At 46.5% G+C, this 26,230-nt stretch overlaps 1 protein-coding gene across 12 annotated transcripts in view; it reads right to left on the minus strand.

Annotated features, from left to right (window-relative positions):
- CACNA1B (calcium voltage-gated channel subunit alpha1 B) overlaps nucleotides 1-26,230 on the minus strand; it is a 296,644-nt gene that overhangs the window by 163,642 nt on the left and 106,772 nt on the right. For all 12 annotated transcript variants that reach the window (XM_061352969.1, XM_061352960.1, XM_061352959.1 and 9 more), the window contains 2 exons: nucleotides 25,088-25,275; nucleotides 9-112 (listed from right to left, as the gene is read on the minus strand). In XM_061352969.1, the coding sequence (XP_061208953.1) occupies nucleotides 9-112; nucleotides 25,088-25,275 (292 nt within the window). The remainder of the gene's footprint in view (nucleotides 1-8; nucleotides 113-25,087; nucleotides 25,276-26,230) is intronic.

Genomic DNA, 26,230 nt, shown 5'->3' on the forward strand with positions numbered 1-26,230 from the left:
TGTCTTACCCTGATAAGACGCCCAGCACCAAGTTGAGCATGAAGAAAGAGCCAATGATGATGAGAGGGATGAAGTAAAGCCAGTTCCAGGTATTTCCTGCAGCATCATTTGTCTGGAATCAAGGAAAAAGGGAGAAAGAAAATCAGATATTAATTCACATTGGAAACAAAGTACTATATGGAAACTGCAGGGCAGAGGGCAGGGGAGATTCCCCTCACATTTCCAGAGGGCTGTCCACCACTGATGTCTGGTTAATTCTGTTATGCTCACCAGCTGAAATGCCAGCAAAAGGACTGGTGAACCAAGCTGACTGTCCCACCATCCACACCACAACTTGTCATCCATTCCAGTGAGAAGATTCTTCTATTCCTACAGCTCCAGACTGCTCCTGTTGCAGGGCTAAAACATGCTTTGAAGCAACCTACCTTTGGTGAGACTCTGGACATCAACCTGCTCCCTTCCCACCTCAACTCTGCGTTCCCATGCACTGCACATCAATGTCACATTCGCATCTGAACTGAGACCCGCAACAAGGGAAGGGAACCCACGGCCCTGCATTAATCTGTGCTGCAATTAAGGCAGAGCGTGGCTCCGTGCCCAGAATCTGTGCACACACGCAGAGCAGAAGACAAGGAGTCTGCGAGGAAAGGAGGCTTCTTCAGAGCGACTGCAATTCTACATCTGCTGACTCAGCACTTTGGGCTTCTGTCATCAAACCCTGTCTGAGGCTCCCTGAGTAAGCAGCAGCCTCGATGGAGGGGAGGGAAAGGCAGTTTAGTTTATGACAAAGTTTCTTTATTCATCAACCACAAGGGAGCTCTTTAAGGAAGTGCTGAAATGTAAAATGCCACGTTGCCATTTACTGAGCCCGAGTGCTGAGGAAAAAGCCAATTCTCCTCTTGTGAGTGAAGAATGCAGCAATTTGAGAATCTGCTGTCGGGTGGAAGGGAGGGGAAAAGAGAAGCAAAAAGAAAAGACAAGACCCAAAGACATTCTCCTCCTCCTCCCTCCTTCTGCAGAGGGTAAAGAACAGCAGGAACACAGAGCTCACCTACCTGCCCTATCACAGAGGCTGGCAGAGACCACAGAGAAGTGCTCTCAGACACCAGCTTGTAAAAAAATGCATTAATTCTAACTGCTATGGGTGCCTTTTACTTCTTATCTGTAGTGCTTTGGGGTCATTATTCCCAACCATATTTGCAAGGGTAATTCTGCTTGCAGAAGGATTCACAGAAAGAAGTGTTTGAAATGGGCTTTATTTCAACCAAGTGTGCACTTGATGCCACCTCAAAGAGGGCAGAAGTCACCTCATAAACAACCAAAACCAATGTGTGACATGGGGGACCGATGTCATAGCGTTACTTACAGGTTATAACATTTATAGCACTGATGCGAGTAAATACCTTTTGTGACATCTTTTAGAATTGTGCATATCTGCACCAATTCTTCCTCAAGGAACACGCTCCGGATCATACTCACAACAGGCATGGCTCCAAACAGCAAAAAATCTATGGAAATATCTATGCCAGTTGATCAGTGACTCACCTGAGAGGAACAGGGACTTACCAACCTCATCAAACCCACCCTCCCAATAAAGGGAAAACCAGCATGACAGATTAATCCGAAGGAAAAACAGATTGGGAAATGAGCGCAGAAAGACAGGGAAAACTGCACATCACAGCCTCTCATTATGGTTGTTTAATGCCTTTTTGCAATACCTGTCATCCCACCCAAGCTGTGCTACTTCTGCATTCTCTGTTTTGTCTTTCCATTCCCCCTCTCTCTTCCTTTAGCTATTTCCTTTCCTTGTTCTGCTGCACCACATCCCTATGAATGGATTCAGAGGAATCAAGGATGCTCGTCCTTAGTGCCTTTTCCACCAACACGTGGGAAAAGGGCCTGGTTCAGCTCCTGGGGTTACCAGAGCAAAAGCCATGGTTTTAAATTTAGAAGCTGTTCTTCAATTCCCATGTTGTTGCCAGAGGTGGCAGCTCTCACGTCTCCACTTGAAGCAAGCGCATCCCCATCCGCCAGGCTGGGATCTGCCATCAGCCAGGCAAGGGGGGCTTGAAAACCGACACACAAGGAAGAGCTAGAGGAAGGGAACAGATGGGAAAAGGGAAACCACATAAACATGCAAAGAGAGTGCAGCGGGTTCATTGCTGCCAAATGATCATTTATCGTTTATTTATTCATTTGAAGCCCAAACTTGGCGACACATCCACAATTCTATGCCACGATCAAAGCCCTTAGAAATGAAATGTGCTGAAATACAACTAATTAACCACCCTCCTCTCAGTGTTTGCTAGACTGTTTTATGCTCGGGGCACAAAAAGGCCTTGCTCTGTTTGCTCTGCCTCACACACAGGGATCCAAGACAAATCAGAGGGCAAAACACCAGGCAAAAAGGTCGACAGAAAAGCTCTCCTGATAAAGCAGAGCCTTCCCAGATGTGCAGCATCATTCCCAGTGCTCCCAAGCGAGCTCAAACCCCACCATAGTTTATGGCACAGGCTCTGCTATGGTGAGATGCTTCAATGAATCAATCCTGTTTGCTGCCAGGATACTGAATTCCTCTCTTCCAAGGAAAGCCTGGATTCCCACGGGCATCTCTGGCTGTGCTGAGCAGAGGCTGCAGCCCTCTGCCCATGGAGCCGCTGAGGCTTGGGCTGTGGCCTGGCTCCAGGCTTGATCATTAAGCAGGATGGGTGAAGAGATCAAATCAATGTCTATGTACAGTGTGTTACACTGCTGTACCGCCTGGCTGACTGTCAGCGCGACCTGATCCTAACCACAGGGAAGGAGGAGAAATGAAACACTTGTCCTCATGCACCCGAATTCCATGCACGCACAGTAAGGGCTTATGGGAGAGCTCTCTCACTGCCCAGGAGCTGAGTAACCCACAGGTCAGTAATAGCTACAGGGCTCTTCAGAAGCACCCCCTGAACAAACAGTGCCCACATGGAGCTGAAGCCTTGCTCCAGGAGTGTCCCAGCACAGTACCTCAGGCACACAAAGCCCTTATGAAACCTTATGAACTCTTCCCAAAAAGCCCAGCAGCCACGGCTCCCTTTTCCCAACCACTGCTCAACTCCAAGCCGCTTCCACCCCTGACCCAGCACTTGTGCCAAGGTGCACCCACTGCTCCTGCTGACAGCTGAGTCCTCCCTTTCCCTTCTTGGGGATCAGAAGTAGATGATCTCTAAGGTCCCTCCCAGCCCAAGCCATTCTATGAATTTGGTTTTGGGGGTGGTTTTTATTTTTGCTAAAAGCCTAGATCCCCAACAGCATCCTTCCAGCCTCCTCCGTGTGACTCTGCTCCATCATCCACCCAGGTACCCCTGCTCAGCAGGAGCCCTCAGGTCACAGCTGGATGCCAAAGGACAAACCTTTATACGTTGACACAATGCACAGTTGCCTTTAAGCACCTTCATGCAGCACCAAGCACATTGCCAGCATCTCCAAGCAGTGACAGCACAGCCACCTCTCTGCAGACGCAGAGACAGGGAAGTGAGAACTGTCGTCTGTAACAAACGCAGAAGCTAAAAGGCTCCTGTCACACAGGGAGATTAATGCCCTGAGCTCCAATACAGTCCAAGAGAACTGAGTGTACTCCAGCAAAGCACAAGATACTTCCCACAACCGAACCTTTTGTGGCTTGTCCAACACCAGAAAAAGGCCAGCATTAATTCTCACTTCAGTCTCTCAGACACAGGGAGCTCTCAGGCCACTGCTTCATTATATTAACAAGATGGCAGCTGCTTCAAATTATTAATTCATTTAAAGATATGTTTTGAAACAATTGACTTGAAAGCAGCCTACTGCTGCTTGCATTGTGCTGCAGGGACCAGAACTGCTTTTATATTACCTTTCATCTTCCCTGGCCATGGCCCATGTTCTGAGGCTTGTAAGGGGGGGCAAAGCCCTTGTGCCTGGCTGCCCTAAAATGAGTTCCTCTATTGCTGGAGCCTCTTGCAGCTCTGCTCCAGCCACCCCATCCCCTCACCATTAAGTGGTCTGTGAAGCCCTCCCTGCTCCAGCATCCTTCTCCCAGCTCATCCCCATCACAGCAGCACCACACCGGCTCTCCCAGGACCCTGCCTACTTCCAGCTCAGTGTTCCCAGCACCGGGGCATCACCAGTGAGACTCACAGCCAAATCCCATATGCTGCTGACTTCAGACGGGGCTGATCAAAGGGAGCAGGAGCTGGCTTGATAGGTGAAGGAGCATGTGGGTACTCTTCCGCCCTTCCTTGCCAGGGAGGATTCCATCAGCTAGTGGGGAGATACTGGGTTAATGATGACAGCCCCTGCAGAAGAAGCCCCAGCAGCCCCCAGGAAGTGAAGCCTGGGCTTTTTCTTTCCTGATCATGGTTTTCATCAGCGATGAGCTTGGGGTTCTGGAATCCCAAAGTAACAAGCACACAATCAAGTAGAATTTGGTTTACACAGGCAAGTGACTGCTTCCAGTCAATGAGTAGCAAATCAGGTTTCAGGGGCTTTCCAGGCTGCAAATTAGAGCAAGTCAAACAGAGAATAATCCCCAAAATCCTGCCCTCCTCTTTTCCCTAAGCAGACAGCTCAGCTGCCCCCAACCTTCTACCCTCTCTAGCTTCTGCAATACACCCTAAACCTATATTTCACCTAGGGAAAGGATAGGAGATTGCCACGTACACCCAGGCATGTGTGCCACTGTGCAGTGCCCAGCAAACTGGCGTACCAAGGCCATGCTGCAGTGGTGAAGCTGAGACCTGGTGGATCTGCAATCCAAAGCTGACAGCAATCCTAGCTGGTGCACATGGAAGACCTGCGACCTCTCTGCAATGCCTACAGGCCTCTTCAGCACATGCCAAGGGAGCCAGGCAGTGACACCACGTGTTTAAATCATACAATAGTTACGGTTGGAAAGGACCTTAAGATCATCCAGTTCCAATCCCCCTGCCATGGGTAGGGACAACTCACACTAAACCATGTCATCCAAGGCTCTGTCCAACCTGGCCTTGAACACTGCCAGGGATGGAGCATTCACAGCTTCCCTGGGCAACCCATTCCAGCGCCTCACCACCCTAATGGGAAAGAATTTCCTCCTTATATTCTATCTAAACTTCCCCTGTTTAAGTTTCAACCTGTAACCCCTTTGTTCTGTCACTACAGTCCCTAATGAAGAGTCTCTCCCCAGCATCCCTATAGTCCCCCCTCAGATACCAGAAGCTGCTATGAGGTCTCCATGCAGCCTTCTCTTCTCCAGGCTGAACAGCACCAACTTTCTCAGCCTGTCTTCATACTGGAAGTGATTCTTCAAATTGCCTATTAAACGCTGCTGAACATGATTGAATCATCTTGAGGAACACAAAAGCAACAACAAAGGCCTTTGCCATAGGAAAATATTGCATGGCATGTGGCAAGGACTGGATACCCTGACTGGAGACTGCTGTGCTGCACAAACATCTCACATTTCAGCTCCTGATTTCCAAGTTTCTGATGGAAACACCATTGTGCTATTTGTCCTTCTCCAAAAATCATCCACTTCTCCACTTGCAGTCCCTTTATTTCTGTACTGGGAGGAAGAGAGAGCTCAGGGATGCCCATACACAAGGCTACACCAGATCAGCTGTCACCACAAACCCACATGTGAACACATGGACTTTACGGTAAATATATAATTAATATAATTATACAGACTTCCTGATGACTTTGACTTGCACAGGGTAGGATGTCAGTGCAGGCCAGCTGCCCATGTAAGGCAGACTAAGCCCATGGCAGACCCCCACTGCACCCACTCCTCTGTGGGTGCTGTCACCACAAAGGAAACCCCTTCCTAATCACAGCTGGAGCTAAGCAAACACACCCATAGCTTCATGGCTCAGGGTTGAATTCCCTTAAGCTACTGCTATGGGTGGGCAGCCACCTCTCAAAGAGAGTAACTGTGAAGCAGCCTTCACCAAAGCTCTTCTACCAGTGCTTAAAGGCAGCCAAAATGCCTTTATAGGTGTTCTTCTGTTGACTTTGAAGCTTTAAATGAGACCTTAGGGGCAGCATCTACAGAAGGGTGAAGTCACCGACCATCCTTCCAAGCACCAGCACCAACCTGAGTACCAAATCCCAGAACAAGGTCTAGGCTGGTCCTGCCTGCAGATCTCCAGCTAAGCTTCCCTGGCTGTGCAAAGATGCTGCTTTAGAAACCCATTTAGAAACTCAAGCTGTTAGAAACCCATTTAGACTTACTGTTACTCTACGTTTTTTACCAGTGGAACAACAAACCAGCTCTCTTTGCCTCTGAACAAGGAGCCATTCTGCTGCTTGCATTCTTCTGTCACACACTTTTGACAGCAGTAGCAACTGGAGGCGATTGCCCCAGATCTCCAAGGAAGAAATTCTGCCACCACTTTCCTCAGCACATTGTCCATTAATGTGAAAAACAAGCAATTAATGAGCTAACACATAATCCTTGGGAAATGTTTCCAGAGTGGGGTTCAATAAAGCAGTGATATAATTTGACAGATCCAGCAAAGGCTGAATCACCACATCCCATTAGCCCTTTACTATGTTTTTAATCAAAACATGTAGTACACATAGAGTTTACTCACTTTAATCGAATCAATGGTAGGGCCTGACTTATTTGGGCCAATTAAAGTGTAATCTTCCTTTAGATAAGTGCTTTTGCATTGAGGAAAACTCTCAGCTGTCTTGGAGAGCTGAACTCTATTTACCCTTCATCTGATTTTTCACTATTTGCTCCTCACTGCTCCTGTTAATTAGCACCACTATTTCTGTTTGATTTATTTCTGTCTGCTCCTATTCTCAGGATTAGGTGAACATAGAAATTAATAAGAACAAAACCAAAAATAATGAAAGTGTGTACACTGAGCACATGGAGCTTTACCCAGCGCATTCTCTCTTGGCATTAACTCCATAGAACCATGGAATGCTTTGTGTTGGAAAGGACCTTAAAGCTCATCTAATTCTAACTCCTGCCATGGGTAGGGACACCTTCCACTAGAGCAGACTGCTCCAAGTCCCTTCCAACCTGGCCCTGAACACTGCCAGGGATGGGGCACATCTCTGCTCCCACCAAGCTCTTTATCAGAGACAGAGAGACCTTGCATGAGAAGGTGTAGAGGCAAAAGCCCAAATTTGCTGAAAAAAGCCATTGCAAGTTCAATCTGTGGAACCAGTGATGACCTAACTAGTCACAAAATAGCCACGGGTTCAAATTACATTTAAACCAGTCACTTCTCTCGGATGCTATACAGTCCCCATTACCATCATATCCCAAAGGGCTGATCTTCACTTCCGAGAAGTGCAAAGTGCTTTCACAGATAGAGAATGAGCTATGATGCATACGAACTTAACATCTCCCAAGTCCAAATCTAGCTCACATCTAATGTCCCTGAATTCATAGCTGTGGTCAAGTGTAGGCTTTGCCCATTCTAACTAAGAAATACTCATTATTTGCTCTGTATTTGTAAGCAAAATCCCTGGTGGAAAGCTTGGACCTCATTCTGCTGAAAACCCTGGAGAAAATACCTCTGCTCCAGACTCCATATGGTGGAGTGTAGCCCAATGTATTGTCATATTAGAGCACAAGACACTTGGTTCCCCCTTAAAAAGGTAACCTCAAGGCTAAAATCCATCAGGACATTGGATAGCTTCTTTGTATTTCAGGTTTCATTTTAAACAGCAATGACCACAAAAGGGAGCCAAAGGGATTACTTCTTAAAACAGTGCAACCTTCAGCAGTAAGTACAGGGGGCTAGGAGATAATGAGTGGCCTCAGTCTGTCATTCATAACAGAGGTAAGAGCCGAGTACAGCATCTTTCGTACCTCCCTGAGAAAGTTGAACTGAACATCTCATTCAATAGAGCTGTGGAATATTTTGTTTTCTATTCCAGTTACCAAAAGGTTTCAAAAATAATTACTTTTTGAAAATACTCATTTCTTTCCTTTATTCCCTACTTTTTTACCCCACATCTCTTTGGATTAACTGAAAACAGAAGAATTAAAATTTTAAAAAAACATAAAACTAATAAAAACCTAATAAATTTTTATCTTTTATGTTTTCTATAGCTGTTTTCACCCAGAAACACCCCCAAGCCCTGCACTAAGGACATCTCTATTGCTACCCACAGCTTTACAGAAGGTTAAACTGGGAGAAAGGAGAGTTGCTATCACATTTCCCAGCAGACCAGCAAGAGAAGTCCCATCTCTCAAGTCCTGAGCCATTTGCTGGCTTATACAAAACACCAGAATATGAAAGAAAAAGAGGCCTTTTATTTTTTCCTCCCAGTTTCAGTCTAAATACAAACTTGGCACAAAGTCAGCCCAATAACTTTGGTTACTGACTTTCAGATGTTACAGTCCATTTGCAGAGAGCATCTGTTGTTCAGCTCTGCAGGGGTAAGGCAGCCAGGGATAGGGGAGTGCTGGTGATTGACCCTTCTGACCCAAATTAAATTGGCAGAGAGGTGCATTTCCAGTTGATGCTCAGGGGTTGTACCCCCCACAGGATGGAGATGACAGAGCACCTGCCTGGTGTGCTCATCTGTGTGAAGGATAAAGCAAAAACGGGCTGGTTAATTAAATCAGTGGTCAGCCCAAATCACAGTCCCACACATGCTATGTACAATGAAACCGGGTTTGATTGGGGTTCGGATACCCCCCTGAGCATCCCTCCATCTCGAATCAGTGGGTTCGGGTTGTTAGAATAGGACATATGGACAGAATCACTGAATCAGCCTGGTTTGTGTTGGAAGGGACCTTAAAGCTCATCCAGCTCCAACCCCTGCCACGGGTAGGGACCCCTTCCACTGGAGCAGCTTGCTCCAAGCCCCTGTGTCCAACCTGGCCTTGAGCACTGCCAGGGATGGGGCAGCCACAGCTTCTCTGGGCACCCTGTGCCAGCGCCTCAGCACCCTCACAGGGAAGAGCTTCTGCCTCATATCTAAAGGGTGAATTAAAGAGGGAGTGAATTAAAATGGAGGGACTCCAGCCCAGGCAAGCTGCAGGGAAATTTGGAGCCAGGCTTCAACCCCTGTGGTTATATCTGCTCATATGTGCTTTGAGGAAAACTCCTCAGCTGGAGGATTCCACCTGTGGCTGTGAGATGGACAGGATCACAGGAAGCCCTAAGGTCCATATGAGGTCCAGCTAATAACTCAAGATTGGAAGGTCGCCTGATCTTCTACAGCACTGTAACTGTGCCTTCTGTGCCTTTATGGTAGGTCTCAAGTGGGGTTTGGATGCTAGGAGATATTTCATAGCAAAGGATGTGCTTTCCGGAGGGCCCTAGGGGGTGGGTTACCTGTTGTCTTGCGGGTGGTGATTGTAACAAAAGCATCTAAGGAGCCCACTGACCTCTGCTTTCTTCACACTGAACCTTGGCCAAAGGCAACCAAGTCCCAGGTTTACACCTGCTCAAACTGAAATCTTTGGGCGCTATAAAGTCCTGGCACATGTACGCTCAAATCAGTGTTTCTGGTATGATCCTCTCTCTTTACAGAAGGACTTTGAGTTATTCCACTCTTCCTTTTTACCTCCAGAATAGAGGGCAGTCCACTTCACTGCTGTAGTAACAATCTACCTTGTTCAAATCCCTCAGTTACTCCTTAGATCCACCCATAACTCCTGGTTCCCAAGTTGGCATCAGACGAAAAATACCTGAAAATCCTTCAAGTCTCTCAAAATGAAAATCAATGATGTTTTGAAATGAAGATAATCTTTCTGCCTCCAAAGAGAGGTCACTTTCATCCAGCCCCACAGCCACTTGCTGTTCAGAGGAGCAGAACACAGAGCTGTTCACTACCAGGATCAAAATCAAATCCCGAGTGTTTCATATTCTGCAAACTAAACTCACGTGCGACCACACACATATCCAACCTCTCCTGCAGACTCTAAAGCATTGGCAGCACCATCTATGGGTGAGACTTCAGGCCTGGCATTAGCTCTTATCCCCTGGCACTAAAAGCCCAGCCAAATCTGAACACGCTTGCGGTGTTAAGGCACCTTTTGGTGGTGGTGGTGGTGGTGGAAGCTGCATAAAAGCCTGTCCAGGGCAGGAGAACACAAAAGGCATCAGCCACAGAACTGATGTGTGAAGTGTGCCCATGCCTCACCACCATCACAGTAAGGAATCTCTTCCTTATATCTAACCTGAACCTCACCTGTTTCAGTTTCAAACCGGTAACCCTTGTCCTATCACTACAGTCACTAGCTTTTCTTTCCAATGACAAGAGGAAGAAAGTCCCAAATAAGAGAGGTGTAATTCTCTTGAGCACTGAAATGCAGGAGCCAGGCTTTCAGAGGAAAGCATCCAAATGCATAAAATCAACCCAAATACCATAAGACACTCAGTATAATCTTAGGAGCTAGCAGCATTTTAATTTGCTACAATGCTTCTAGCCCTGTATGAACACGTTTTAACTAGTTGTTGCATGCAATAATAATGCTAATTCAGCCAAGTTTAAATAGAAGCAAATCCATCCCTTTGTTTCCTCCTTTCTCCAGCCTTAAAGAGCTGGGGAGGTGGAAGAAAGCAAAAGCACTGAGGTTTTCTGCCTTGATGCAAAGGCTTATGGCACCAATAAATCAATACATAAATATGCTAACAGATTTCTTAATAAAAAATTCATTCTTTCCCCAGCTACTCTGGACTCACTCAGCTACTTTATTCATGAGCCTGCCTGGCACCGTGAAAGCTCTTTCCCTGTCAAAAAGCCATAGGCTGGCCAAGGGACTCTACCCATCTTCTTAAGCTTTATTTTTGCATCTCTCCTCCCCTTTCTTTTATTTTTAAACAGCTGTAGAGTTTAATTATTAGTGCAAACTTGGTCTCAACAATTCCTATTGGAAAGAGGTAACGCATGTCCACAGTTAAAGGAAAGTCGGACCAACGATGAAGGTACCCAGGAGAAAACACCCCCCAGCAGCCACACAGCTGGACACTGTGAACGCCATGGGGCAGGTACAGCACTGAAGCTGTCTGGAAGAGGCTTTTCGCATATATGAGCACCTTTTGCAAGGTCACATAGCAAGTCAATAGCATAATGACAAACAGAGCCCAGAAAGACCAAAGCTGTAACCAGAGGCACCCAAATCACAGAATCACAGAACTAACCAGGTTAGAAAAACCCTTTAATCCCATCCAGACCAACCGTTCCCAGCACTGCCAAGGCCACCACTAACCCATGGCACTGAGGCCTCGTCTCCACGCTGTGTGAACACTTGCAGGGACGGTGCCTGCAGCCCTGCCCTGGGCAGCCTGTTCCAATGCCTGAGCACCCTCTGGGGCAGGAATTGTTCCTCAGCTCCATCTAAACCTGCCCTGGTGCAGCTTGAGGCTGTTTCCTCTTGTCCCATCCCTTGTTCCTTGGGAGCAGAGCTCAGCCCCTCCTGGCTCCATCCTCCTGGCAGGCAGTTGGAGGGAGCCATCAGGTCCCCCCTGAGCCTTCTCTTCTCCAGACTGAACCCCCCAGCATCTTTGAACAACCCCAAAACTTCTGAGTTTGAGTTTCTAGCTGGAATCTTTAGATGAGACAGCAGACCAAGGCACTGCCTTGCTGATGTCCACAGCACTCACCCCAACAGTGCCCTGAAGGCATCCACATCAAGCCATTTATCTCAACGTCCTCAAAAACAATGTCTAATAAAGGGCAAACCTACCCTACCTGCATTCAGTATTCATCACAAATCTTAAAGCCAAAGAGCTAGTAAAACCACATAATTCACAGTTTCACCTAAATATGAGGCAAACTGAGATGTGGAGGGGCAACAAATCTCCGAGATAATATATGATTCAAACCAGCACCACAAGTGCTTCACATAGTTATCTTCAGGTTTCTCTTCTCTGAACACATAACTGAGTTCTGTTGTCCAAGAAGGGGGAGAAAGCACCATCAGGACCCCAAGCAAGGTTAGCGCAGAGGCTGGCACTGGGTTGTGCTGGGTTTGAGGAAGGGTTGCTCCTTGAAAAACAGGCACTGCTTCCAAGTTTGAAATTCGTGGAAACTGAGAGTGCTTTATGTGGCATTCATTGCTTGAGAAGGCTCATGTAAATCAAGTTACACTTGGAATAAATTCAAAGCTCTCTTGATGTCTTTTCTTCCACTGCAAAGCCAACCAACAAGGCTTTAGGTATCTGCTGTTTTTCATTGAAAAGCCAAAGCTGTTCCCAAATGTACTCCGAAAGTCGTAAGGAGGGAGAAACACACATGCTTATGTATACACACAGACTTGTGTATTTAGAGCTCTGTTCAGTTTAGTTGCTCATGGATACATGTGATGTTTAGATACAGGTGCATTCAGACTGAAAGTCGGGTTTTGTTAGTCTAAGTCAACTAGATGCAGAATAAACCCGTGGCCTGCAGCCACAGCCAGTGAGGCAGAACCAGTGACATGGACCAATTCCCAGACCACTGAAGCAATCCAATACTCAAATCACTTCCTGACTTCCAACATAGGAAATTGTGGGTCAATGCCCTAAATCATTGTGGATAATGACAGTTCTAAGAATAATCCACAGGCTTCCTTATCGTTTTAAATGAAGATCTAGGGTCTTCCTGTTTTTCCCACTGAGCATTGCTGGCAACAGCTTCCCAAGAAATTTTCAACAGCAGAAAACTGTTCCAATGAATTAAAGTCTTGATTCCATTGTATAAAATTATAACAAGAGGCTATTACATGCATGCATGCTTCAGCAGAGGACGAATTGAGCAGTGTCGATCTATTTACATTTGGCTGCATTCTCATTTTGTCCTCTAAGACTACCTCCAGCAGTATAGCTTCTCCTCTAGTTAATTATAAGCAGAAAACACACTTGTGAATACATCTAGAGCTCACACAACTAGCCGGAGCTGAGAACTCAGTCATGCAAACTTCAGAGCATGGCAGACCCCTAAGTCCAACATTCCTTTCATGGAATCCCAAACTGGTTTGTGTTGGAAGAGACCTTAAAGCTCCTCCAGCTCCAACCCCTGCCACAGGCAGGGACCCCTTCCACTGGAGCAGCTTGCTCCAAGCCCCTGTGTCCAACCTGGCCTTGAACACTGCCAGGGATGGGGCAGCCACAGCTTCTCTGGGCACCCTGTGCCAGCGCCTCAGCACCCTCACAGGGAAGAGCTTCTGCCTAAGAGCTCAGCTCAGTCTCCCCTCGGGCAGGTTCAAGCCATTCCCCTTGGCCTGTCCCTACAGGCCCTTGTCCCAAGCCCCTCTCCAGCTTTCCTGCAGCCCCTTTAGGCACTGGAGCTGCTCTAAGGTCTCCCCTTCAGGAGCCTTCTCTTCTCCAGGCTGCCCCAGCCCAGCTCTCTCAGCCTGGCTCCAGAGGAGAGCTGCTCCATCCCTCGCAGCACCTTCATGGCCTCCTCTAGCCTGGCTCCCACAGCTCCACATCTTTCTTCTGCTGGGGTCCAAGAGCTGAAAACAGTCCTTTGTCAATGCAAACCCTACTTCTCAGAACAGGAGTCCAAAGCTATTTTATCACCTCCATTTTCCTGTTTCAGGCAAAACAACCAAGAAACTAAACCAAAACCAGCTGGTCATGATCCTCTCTGCTCCATCTAAAGATGTTCCACAAGGTTTTATAAAAACATTTTAAATAGAAAAGGACTGTTTGCTGCAGGGGAAAAAAAGAAAAATCATAACCACAAGCCCTGCCAAATTGTTCCAAATTTGACTGAAAAGTGTCTGTGAAATCCCAAATTTAAGTGTGAAAATATTTACTACAGTGTAAATTCATTATGTCTGTAGAAAACTGAGGCTAGCTCAGAGCTGCACTCTGTATTCAAAGTGTTCAATGACAACCAACATACGGTTTTGCCTCAGGCCATGCTAACAAACAAACTAACCCTCAAATAAGCAAATACACTCCAGTTTTTTTCCTTGTGTCAACGAGCAGGTGACTTCACTGTTATTAAAACATGGTATCAAATGCTTCAAATTATACCTGCACTGTTTAGGAAACATCTGGTCAAAACAATGGGATCTACCCACATTTTTCATAGGCTCACAGAATGGTCTGGGTTGGAAATGACCTTAAAATCATCCAGTTCCAACCCCCTGGAATCCCCACCCTGAGCTGCTGCTCATGCTCTGGGGGTGCAGCCCAGCACAAGGGGGTGTTCTGAGTCAAGAACACACTGAAGCTGGGTCACGGGGAGTTTCTGATTGACCAATAGCCCAAGCCCTTCTCCTCAGGGCTGCTCTGGGTCAGTTCACCCAACCTGTAGCTGTGCCTGGGGTTGCCATGACCCAGGTACAGAATCTTGCACTTGGCCTTGTTGTACTTCATGAGGTTGGCATTGGCCACCTCTCAAGTGGGATAGAAGAGCTGTAAAATCAAAGTTTATTAAGGGTTCAAGGCCAGGTTGGATGGGGCTTGGAGCAACCTGCTCTAGTGGAAGGTGTCCCCTGGACTAGAAGACCTTTAAAGGTCCCTTCCAACACAAACCATTCCATGACTCTATAAAAAGAAGGAAGATCACTGGTGCTGACCCTGAAGGCAAGCAAAGGAGAACAATGACACCTTCTGCCAAAAACCAACTTCGACTTGTGCCTTGTTGCAGCACCCTCATGACATACCCCAACAGACTGACCACAGATTATCTCTGACCCCAGCAGACTCTTCCCTGTCTTCTCTGCTGCTGACACAGTACAGGAAAAAGCCCTGGTAGCACCCATCTGTAGAGTTCCCTAAGCTCAGCACCCCCAGAGTTGCATTGCACCCACACACCAAGCATCCTACTCATCTCATCACCAAGGTGTCTAGACCCAAGGCCACACCAATACAGTATTATGCCCCTTAAAGCAGGCTGCCTTCATTCCTCTCCTTCCACATTCCTTCCACAGGGCATGTGGTCTATAGATTTCTCCCACACACCCAGCCTCTTCTGTTAGAGAACCTCAGCCACAAGTATTTTGGGTTGCTGTAGGAACTAGAAGAGCAGATAGTCTTCACTTTTGGTTTCCTTAGAAGCATTCTGTTATTCTCTTCCACTCAAACCACAGATGCAGTAGTCATGGAATAAGCATACTCTTGAAAGCATGCAGCTGCCTTTTTCATCCTGTGGAGGAAAGCAATTGTTGGGCATGTAAGAGAGCTGCTTGTACCCTCAATGCTATCATGCTGTCAAGCTGCAAGTGAATTTCTTCATCTGGAGTTTTCATTTCTTGGCAAGCACTCATGATTAAGCTGTTGTTTGAGAGATTTTCATTTCTTTTCAGAGAGCAATTGCTTTGCTGAAGGGGCTCTTTAACTTGGATGATATATGTCATTCTCCTGCTGTATATCTTAAATGTCTCCTACTAAACCTGGAGGTGGCCACCCCACAGTCATTTTGAATATACCTTCACTGAGACACTAAAATAAAATGCAGAAGCCTCAGTGAGGCACTTAAATTCTTGCTCAGCTTTACACATCTGCTCAAGAGCTTTTCTGAACAGGGTGATCTGCTGAATCAGGGCTGAAATGCCACAGTCCCTTTAGCCTTAGAGAGAACATCCATGCGGGCAGAGGGTCAGACAGTCTGTGTTTCCAGACAGATGGAGACCCCAGCATGGTCAGAGACATGCATCGCACCCGTCTTGGCATCTAAATATTTCAAAGCCATTCTAGCACTAGCCATGTTGCACATTTTCTATCACAGTATCTTTGGATTTCTGCAAAACTTTCCAGACAAGGAAGCATGAAAAGCCTGCCATGCAGGAGCACTGCATCCCTAAAAGATCTGGGAGTTCAGCCCTTTGGCAAGCAGGTCCTCTGGCCCTCCAAAATCCAGGAGGGAAGCATGAATAAATGGATATTAGCTAAAGCAGAATTTAAACTGGTGTGAGACTGTTGTACTGACAGCTCATCATTCCACACAGGATCTGCCAGTTGCACAGATTCCTCCATTTACCATGTGCTATCCTATCACAGGGGCCAGCAGAGCAGTTCAGCCAGGCAGGGAAACTTGGGCTGCTGGCTCAGGGATTGTCAAGGGATTTTTCAGCTGAACGTTGCCATGACCCAGGCAACGTTCAGTGTTCTGTTGACGTGCACATCAACTTATTATACCACTATATTATATATATATATGACGAGGTATCATTAGGAGCAAATACTCCAAAACTTGGTATGAGGCTTCCCTCTAGGGAAATAGGGAACGAGAAATCCAGTCCACCTTCTTAACAGCAGGATGCTCAGGACAGTTTGGGCATAGCTTTGACCAGAAGACTCATTTTTCTACATAGTACTAAGCCTCTCTGCTATTCAAATAAAACACATGCTGTAACAACATAATGGGATGAAATAGGCTTAAGAGCAGCAGGAAACATGGGTGAAATCCACAGTTCTATAATCAGCTGGAAGAAGGTCCACACATCAACCTATTCAAGACCTCGGAAGAGGTAGAAACAGGACATGGGAGATGCACGGGCCACGTGCAGGCTCTGTCTGTTGGGATGGGTTTCATACATGGGGATTCTCTACCCAGAATTTCCAACATGGTTTTCTGCTCAATAGTTTGGCTGCTCTGTTCTGTGCTTTTCTTCAAGAGCTTGGTGAACCCTGTATCAGTCCCTGCCTTCTGAGTACTGACTCTGTGAGAGCATCAATAAAGAGCTTAGGCTCTTTCCTTGTTCTCCCCCAGCTATTCACTATCACACAGATCCTCACACAAAGCTGCTGCCAGGCTCTTGGCTGCCTGCTCCTAACCCTGCCGTTGCTGCCCAACTTCCCTGTAAGCAATTGATGATACTGGAACACAAGAAATCACCATTAGCTCGACAGCAGCAGTGAGACACTGACAATTATCTGTCACCTTTCTGTCTGATTCCTATTAGCAAATTAAAGCCATCCTAACTCAATAGTGAATGCAATTTAGCAATAACAACATTAGGGGGTTTCTCTTCTTTATGAAACTACAGGGAGGAAGAGAGCACAATTACATCCACGCAGCTCCACAGCACAGGAGCTCAGCTCCCATCTCCATCATTAATCCATGATACCAGTATATTACACACGCGCTGCTGGCTCCAGAACACAGCGCCTGGTCCTGGGCATCTCCCTTGGCTGTCAGTACGTTTCCAAGAGCAAACACGCTGTGACAGGAAGAGTTCAGTGCTGATGAACATCATGTCTCAAAGGTAATCTTTCCCCAAGACAGGGCTATGGGAAACTTTACACTATAGATATATAACGCAGCTGTTAGCAGATGCTGTGTGCTCTTGGCTCTGAGATGCTCTAAAAAGCCAAGAAGCCAGAATAGGCTCTTTGTGATAGACAAGGCTGTGGTGTCACATTTCTTCACACACTTCTAAGCATTGCCTGCTTTAACATTGTTATTTCTTTTCATTTGTCTGCTCCTCACTTCCTGCACTGCGCTGCGTTATCAGACCTCCAACTGGGCTATGCCTGCTTCTTTGAAGACCCTGGTAAACCTTGAGGCCCTGGCCACGTGCTGTGTTCCCAGAGAACATTTCAGCTCATGCTTAATTCTTTACTATGAGGGTGCTGAGGCGCTGGCACAGGGTGCCCAGAGAAGCTGTGGCTGCCCCATCCCTGGCAGTGCTTGAGGCCAGGTTGGACACAGGGGCTTGGAGCAAGCTGCTCCAGTGGAAGGTGCCCCTGCCCGTGGCAGGGGTTGGAGGTGGAGGAGCTTTAAGGTCCCTTCCAGCACAAACCAGGCTGGGATTCTGTGCAGCACAATAATGGAAAATCTAAGTGAAAAGAGAGCACCCTTGTTTTCAGGCTGCTCTTTTGCAGCTATTGATGCCAAGTGTGGTGTCAGTTCCCAGTCTCTTTTGCTGGTACTGCGCTCCCGCAACCCAGGGTCCTGAAGCCCCACATTCAACTGAAGCAATGCTTGTTCCTTGGACACAACAGAGAGCGCAGCGTAAAAGAAAGAAACCATATCAGAAATGTGTTGTGTGAATCAGAGTGGCAAAACAATACCTTTCTTTGTCCTTCTTCTTCCTGTCAACATAATGTAAGGAAAGCACTTCAGTCAATTTCCCCCCCTTTTCCTGTCTGCTCACAGTTTTGCTGGCTAAACAGTTTTGTTCCTCAATATGTTGATTCAGAACAAGGAGATCTAATACACACACAAACACAAAGAGTGATCATAGGAGCATGAACCCATCCTAAACCCCTTCAGCCACCAACATCAAAGGCTGCCAGCCCCAGGGCACACAAATATCACTGCAAACAAAACCTCATTTATGCTCATCCATCTCAGCATCTAGCAATTACGGATTTATGCCTTGGTGCACTGACTTCAGGCCACACCTAACAGACTGCAGACAACACACATCTTCCTAATACACATTAGGTGTTTTAGGCAGGTGAACAATTTCAAAGCCACCTTAACAGAGTCCCACAGGCTTTGCCATTGCATTTAGTGCTGTACCAAGGTAGGTACGACAGTCACATTAGGAAAGATGAGAGCATAACCTCAAAGGAAATCAGAGTCATGAGCAAAAGGACAGCAAAAAGCTGCTTAAATCATCTTGAAGCCTTATCTGGCTGGTTTAAGAGGTGCTTGAAAGTATGGGGGGTTGAAGGGTGGGCTCTTAAACCTAAGAGGAATTTCACAAGCAGGCAGCAAGCTAAGAGGAACCTTAATCCAAGGTTGATTATGCTGCCCATCATGATAATGATGCCAAAGGATGAAGGGATGTTGCTTTGTGTTATTTATTCCCCTTCTGCTTTATGTTGCGCATTCACCTGCACCCTTCCCTCTACCTTTCTGGAGAGTTTTGCACAGGAAACTATCTCTTGGTCCAGGCAGCCAGTGCTGCTCACATCCAATCTCCTCCTGTGAACATCACCTTTGATTCCTCAATTCATATTTGTGACTGATGAAGACCAAGTGTCAATGGCTTGATCTTTATAGATAAATGCTCCCAGAAATACATTGTGAACTCAACCAACCATGCCAGACAGATTCTTTTCTACCCCTACAAGCTCCAAAACATTCACCATCCCACCAACAAAACTGCCTCTGGGTTGTGCTGGAAATGGAACAACAATTACATCCAAACTTTCCATTGCTGTATCGTTATAGGAAACAAGAAATTCAAAGCCACAAAGGGGAATGAAAAATAGCAAGTGAATCATAAGCTATTTTAAATTCAGGGAGGGTAAAGTTCTAGTTGGGATCCAATTTTGGGTAGATTTATATTGTATTTGAACTGTTCATACCTACTTACAAGCATATTAGGTTAGGTCCAGTCCACAGTCTTGAAATACCCACTGGACACTAATATTTGTCAGTAGAAAACAGAAGAAACATGAAAATCTCTTGCCATTAAGATCAAAAGAGAGTGAGTGCATACTTTGACATTTCTCCTTTCCTGCAAGGAGTCCCTGTTTTGCAAAGCAAATTCCACCATGTAGCTTTGAACTCCTGTAGAGAAAAGATAAAAGGTGAAACCCCAGCTCTTTGAAAGTCAACATCAAGACTTTTGCCAGCTTCAGATGAATCACGTTTGACCCATGGTTTTCTGTAGGAGAACTGGGACCACAAACCACACTCCTCAGCTCCTTGGGAGCTCCTCATGCACCTCCACTGCAAAGGCATGAGTACACCTCATGAAGGGGTATATACCAGCTAGTTCAAACAGTGCTGTGTAATGACAGCAACAAGGAGCTCAAAGCCCTTCCTAATCCTCTGAGTATACAATGGAAAGCACTGAGCTCCAAGCTAACCACAGCTACAGTGCTAGGTCCACCGTAGCTATCCCACTGAAAGCTCCACCAGTGCATCTCCTCTCTGGTTACAGGCTTTGTAATGAATTCTACTTAGCAGAGTACAAGAATTCTTCCAGTTGGGGAATTCATGGGCAGGCACAAGACTTTTCAGGCTTTTCTCACTTTGTAGAACAAGGTGAGCTTCCCATGGCAATCAGGATTCAAGGCAGAAGAGTGTTTCATGACACACAATAAGGTTCTTGCATGGGAAAGACTGAGAATTACTGATATGGAAGAGGAAACCAGGAGCTGTACTATTGCCTCTTTAAAATACCTCCAAATAGCCTCTATCAGCAATATGCAATACATGAATGAATCACTGTCATTCACAAACATTAAGCACATAAACTAGATTTGGAGGAAGACCAGGACTGATGGTAATATTTAGCATATTAAAATACTTCATAGGGAAATAATGAATGAATTTACGTAATGGGCTCAAGAAATACTTTGATCACCTCTTACCACTTACCTCGGTAACACACAAGGTGGACACAGATGTCTCCCATTGCACCCAGTGTGATGCTCCTGGTGAACACTTATGACTGCAGAAAGTGCCTACACTGACAGAGCCTGTGCCAGCACCACCAAACCAGGACACACAATGGTCCCATCAGCCTGGTGCAGGGGCTGATCCACATGGGTGAGAGGCACAGCTCCTGTCAGTGAACCATTCTGAGGCTAAACTAGTCCCAGCTGCAGGAAAAGAAATCAGGTTTGTTACTTAAGGCATGCTGTATCAAGCAGCATCACTACCCACAGTGAGCTGGTGCTTTAGGTAGGTTTTTGCCCCCTAATTTCACAGTCCAAAAGATGCTTTGCCTGTACCTTCAGGGGACTCGGATCAGTCTGCATTGAGTCCTTCCACAGAGGAAAGCAGTTTAGTTACTCTATTTTCATGTATTCCCAGATCACGTTGAAGCCTTTGATTAACAGGAGGTAAATGCACTCCATTTGCTGGAGGAAAAGGTTTTTCCCTGTCCTCAGGACACGGCAACCTTCCCAAATCACTTGTTGCTACTTGGACCTTTTCTGAGTAGAAGGAGTTCCACAGCTGACAAATCTGCAGCTCATGAAGAGCTTGTTTGAAGCGATTGTTCTGATGCTGTTGTGCTGCTGATTCAGGAAAGAGGTTTCCCCAGCTGATTCTTAAAGCATTTTGCCCCATTGATGATTCAGTCTTTTTCCTTCAAGCACAGACCTCCTTCCAGATAAAGCTCTGTTAGAAAGCTTGCATTGGCCCTAATTAAACTGCAGCTCTGGGAAACTGTAAACAGTGGATCAGCAAATAAAAATCAGGGTAGAATTTGTGAGCTTGCATTCTCCCTGCCCTCCCAATTCCTCAGTTTATCATAGGAGGAGGAGTGAATATTTGCAAGGTTGATTTCCTATTGCAAAGGCTAGCTTTTGATGCTGTTTTTCTCTAAATCTGCAGGAAGGCTGCATCTGGACCGCATATAAAGTCATGTCAGTCCTTTGGAAATGACTGAATAATCCTTCACAACAAGCCTCTCCCTTTGGAAAGACCTGAGCTAAACCATCGAACTCGGGCCCAAGCTCCCTCTCACCTGAACATCACTTTACACCAAACTCTTCTGCTTGCCTGAAGCCACCATAAACCAACTTTTCAGTCTCAAAGGTGCTTTCAGGACAGAGCAAACTCTCTCCCTTAGTTAAATGAATGCTGAACTAGTAAAGCACAGCCTCATCCTGCCACTGACCCCAGCCACATCACTGAAAACCAAAAACCCCACAGCAAATGAAGTAGCAGGAAAAGAGGAGCAATAACAAAGCCCTATTGATGCAGAGCAATCAATCAATCACCATTTTGCAGAAGGAAATGAATGGCCCATTAAGGAAAGAGTCGTAACCTCAACTTCCCTCTAATGGGTCTTGGTCCTAGACTAGCTGGCATCAAAGGGATTTGAGCTCTAAGAAAGGACCCCATGTGGTCTGGCTGCTTTAACAGCAGGAAGGGAGAGGATTTGCACAAGCAAGGCAAGAAACCTACCCCAGCTGAACCCAGCACAAAGAGAGGGGTGAAGGAAGAGCTCTGCTACACCTGAGGAGAAGCAGCTTTCCCTGTCTTTTTAGTTGGTTAGTGAGAGAAAAAGCCCAAGTCTCTTTTCTTACTAACACATCACAGCTTGCATAGACCACATCTTGCCTCTTGCGACCCCGCAGCCGTTTGCAAACCTTAGTTAAGCAAAACACTGAAAGTAAGTTCACAGCTCAGCTCTGATAAGTGTCCTGCACCTGAGGGCTGCTGGTTTCCTTGAGGAAATTGGGATGGCACGGAAACAGGTTCCACCAGTGCAAAAATCTTCCTGTTCAACCGCCTTGTCTACAGCAGTACAGGATCCAAATGGTTATCAAAATTCCTTGAACAAGTAACAACCTAATACTCACCTGTTGTCTGAGTCTAAATATGCTGGTTTATTACAGTCCATAAACCAAGGAGAAGGACACTGACACATATTCACTTACCCTACCATTCAAGTTCTGGGTAGAAGAGGCAACACCTTCCGGCTTCTTCCCATACCAAACCATACGAGGTCCAGTTGGGACCCAGCTGATTCAGGCAGCATGACTCTGCAGCTGTGAACTGGTGCTGGGTGGACAAACTGGTTGCACTGCTGTTAGCTCTGCATAGTCTGCATCCTCAAACATCCACCAACACAGGATTTTCAGTCATTGCTGCAGCCTGGTTTGGGAGTTTGTTTCATTTCTAAATTTGATGAACTCAGAGTAGGCACAGAAGAAACCAGACAAAAGCCATGTGACCAGAAAACAGCAGAAGACTGAAGCTGTGAGCAACTTAAGGGCTGCACAGAGTGGATCTCCACCCATGGACCTTCTCCTTGGCTACTGACTTGCAAAAGCACATCCAGCTCCTCAGTAAGTGGAGCAGCATGGGAGGGATGACAAAGCATGAAGGGCAGGGCTGAAGGAGATGAGACAGAGACACTGCTGGCACCAGCTACATGGACAATGCCCAGCGATCCTGAAAGGACCTACCTTGTAGACCTGAAGGTCTACCTGACAGGAGGATGGAGCCAGGATGGGCTGGGCTCTGCTCCCAAGGAACAAGGGATGGGACAAGAGGAAACGGCCTCAAGCTGCACCGGGGCAGGTTTAGATGGAGCTCAGGAACAATTCCTGCCCCAGAGGGTGCTCAGGCATTGGAACAGGCTGCCCAGGGCAGGGCTGCAGGCACCGTCCCTGCAAGTGTTCACACAGCGTGGAGATGAGGCCTCAGTGCCATGGGTTAGTGGTGGCCTTGGCAGTGCTGGGAACGGTTGGACTGGATGAGCTTAAAGGGCTTTTCCAATCTGGTTAGTTCTGTGGTTCTATGGCACAACACACACCACTCACCCCCCACCCCTCAAGCTGACTGTCCAGAGACCCCCATGTCTGACACAGACATGAACCCTCCAAGCATTAAAACCTAAGCTGGGGTCTCAGACAGTGTTTGGCGTTATATATAACAAACACTTAACTACATCTCATCCAGGCGTCTGTTTCCAATTAACAGGTATCTAGAATGATACTATAATACTTTTCAAAGCAACCCCCAGAATCAATACCCCAATAGTAAGCTCTGTTTTTTTGCATGTGGAACAAAAGGCAGTTTGGAAGAAGATGACCTAATACACCACATATTGATTAATCAATTCCAGGCAGGATGCTAATGGGCTTTTCTTACAACGGTTGACATTAGAAGGAAGGAGCAGGACTGCTGAATGAGAATGGGAGAAACTGCTTGTGTGATGAAGTTTCAGGGTGAGGGAAGGGCATGCAGTGGGAAACAGGCCCTTCTAGAGATAGCTGTTAACTGGGCAGAGACTGGGAAGAAATGAAGAAACCGGGGCACAAATGGAGAAGGTATTAAATAGATATATTGGCTTCGAACACAGCAAAATTGTACCATAATTTGCTCTGGCTGATATAAATAATATCTTCCTGTTGTTACAGAAACCCTCACAGGAAGGTCTGTGGAAAAGCCCAGCATCTGTCTAGAGTCTATAATGAAGTAGACTAGTCAATTTGTAGTCCTAATGGCCAGTGAACTGGTCGGGAGGCATTATTGATGCCTACCTTAGTTATTTTCCCAAATTGACACTTCTGGCTAGGAGAGTGTGGTGTAATTCAGACTGTCTGTGCTCAGCTGTCAGATTGTCCTTCCTTCTACAATCAATGCAAAGAAGCAGCCAGCATGCTGCCCACCATCACTTGCTCTCTCCTTCCTGCTCTGTACCTCATCAAGTCCTTTATTACCATAGAAAATTAAGTCCAAATCAGCTGGACCTCCCTCCATACCCAAACCACAGCCCTTTACACCCACTGTAGGAACACGTGAAGAGCTAAGCAAATCATAAAGCTGGGGAGAACAGGTCTGCAACAGACACACAGGTCCCTTAGAGCTCCTGAAGAGCAGCTCTCATGCTTTGTGAGGGATATGGTACAGCTGCTGGAACCCAGATGAAGGGCTCTATTCCCAAACTGTTATAAGGGTTAGGTGCTTGCTTCTCAAGACAGGACACCTCAAATGTGTAGGTATGAATTACAGACACAGATGAGAGCACTGCACTGCCTGAAAGCCAATGGAGTCATTCAGTTGTTGCTAACTGGGTGAGGTTGCTCTACTCTTTTATGTTTCAAATTGTAATACTGAAAATAGCAAAACTGGCCAAGAGCTTTTGACCTTGACTGGTTGTGTCAGGCATGGCTCTGGCTGGCAGGAGGCACAGACAGCAAAGACCCTAGGTGTGGAAATTCAGCCTGGTGTATCCTCTCTACAGCCAACAGGGTCATGTCAGGTGTGAAGGTGACTGATAAGGCTTTGTAAAGCTGTACTGGAGTTGCCAAAACTAGCACCGGATCTCAGTGCTAACATCCAGCTGATGCTGTTCACTGGTGTGGATTGCAAGTTGGATCACAAAGGCTATACCCAGTCAACCTCTAAGTACAAAATATCAACAAGTCACTGGTGTTGCCACCCTATACTGTGCAATTTGGTAACTGATTATGGGGCATCATGAGAACATGCTCCTACTCACCCACCCTACAGCAGAGCACAGTAGCATCTTGGAGTAACACACATTAGCTCTTACATACAGCAGCACCATGCTGCCACAAGACAACGTGTTGCAGGTAAGCAAGTCTGCAGCCTCAAACCACATCAGTGGTTCACAGGCTCCTACAGGACCTACAGAAAAACCCTGAAGAAAAAAGGATAAATCATCCTAAAAAGCAGGATGAGGCGCTAACCAATAAGGGAAAAAAGCATAAACTAAGTTACTTTTTTCCAGAACAACCTTTTACAAACTACCACAACACATCACAGCACTCAGCAGTGGACTCACATTGTAGAGGATGTCGGTCCATCCCTCCATGGTGATGCACTGGAAGACGGTGAGAACAGCAAAGAGGATATTGTCAAAGTTGGTGATGCCATAGTTGGGTCCTTGCCAGTACTCCCTGCAGGTGGTCCCACTCTCACACTGCCTGGCAGGAGGCTCCTCTCCACAAGGGAAATCTCCCACCTCATCACCTGCAGAGAACAACAGGGGCAAAAGTTACCGGCTGAAGCCAGCCAAGCAGCTGGTGCTGCTGCATCCTCCTGGCACCACTGCCTGAGTGGAATTCAGGCTTCCTTGTGCCACTGTGGGAAAATAAAAGAGGTTAAACCCATGTAAGCACTTATATACTGCTCTGGGGTGATTCAATGGCAGGGTGGAGCAGAGTTATCCCTGAAGTACCCATAATTTCTAGTTTGCCCCAGTGTTCAGTCATGTCATACATGAGGAACGCCACAGAAAAACCCCACTGTGGTAAAAGCAAGGGGTTGGGAATGGTGCATACTTCAAACACTGTAAGCCGAACAGACATCCTCATACAGCAGAATTCAGTGCTAAATATCAGCCCTACCACATTAAATCAAAAAGGCAAATTCTACACCAGTGACTTAAGCAAGAGTGGCTTGTGGATATCCCCAAAACTGCTCAAACACAGATGTTAAACCGCAGCTGCATAGCTTCCTTGCAATGTATGACCACAGCAGTCTGTGAAGTGGACTAAGAGCTCCAGCCTCTTTGGAAGCTTCATATTCTGTCCCAAAAGGGCAGATTGCAGGTACTTGTCAGGGGAAGCATCCAGCCATCAGCTTGTCTGCAGCAGGGATGGAGTTTCTCTGATGAGCTTCATTTCAGACCCACAGAAGGCACAGGAGGAGGAGTCTCTCATAGTTAAGGACCACAGGGGATGGCCAAAATGGTGGGCAGCATCTTCCAGGCTCAGCTGTGAAGTGTTGCAGCCCTCCAGAGATGCTGAGAGCATCAACACAGAGCGTTTGGAAAACTAAAGTCCTGGGGTTTTCAAAGTAAATAAATATACTAAGTAATACTGCCGTTTACACAGAGATGCAATTCGGGAAATATTAAAGAGGTTTAAAAGTGACATGTTATGGTAATGGAGCAGCAAACGGCACAGAATCAGATTCACCAGGG

Source organism: Neopsephotus bourkii, unplaced genomic scaffold (assembly GCF_033783945.1).
Source record: "Neopsephotus bourkii isolate Nb327-2 ecotype Australia unplaced genomic scaffold, CSIRO-AGI_Nbou_v1 NB_659, whole genome shotgun sequence".
Classification (NCBI taxonomy): domain Eukaryota; kingdom Metazoa; phylum Chordata; class Aves; order Psittaciformes; family Psittacidae; genus Neopsephotus; species Neopsephotus bourkii.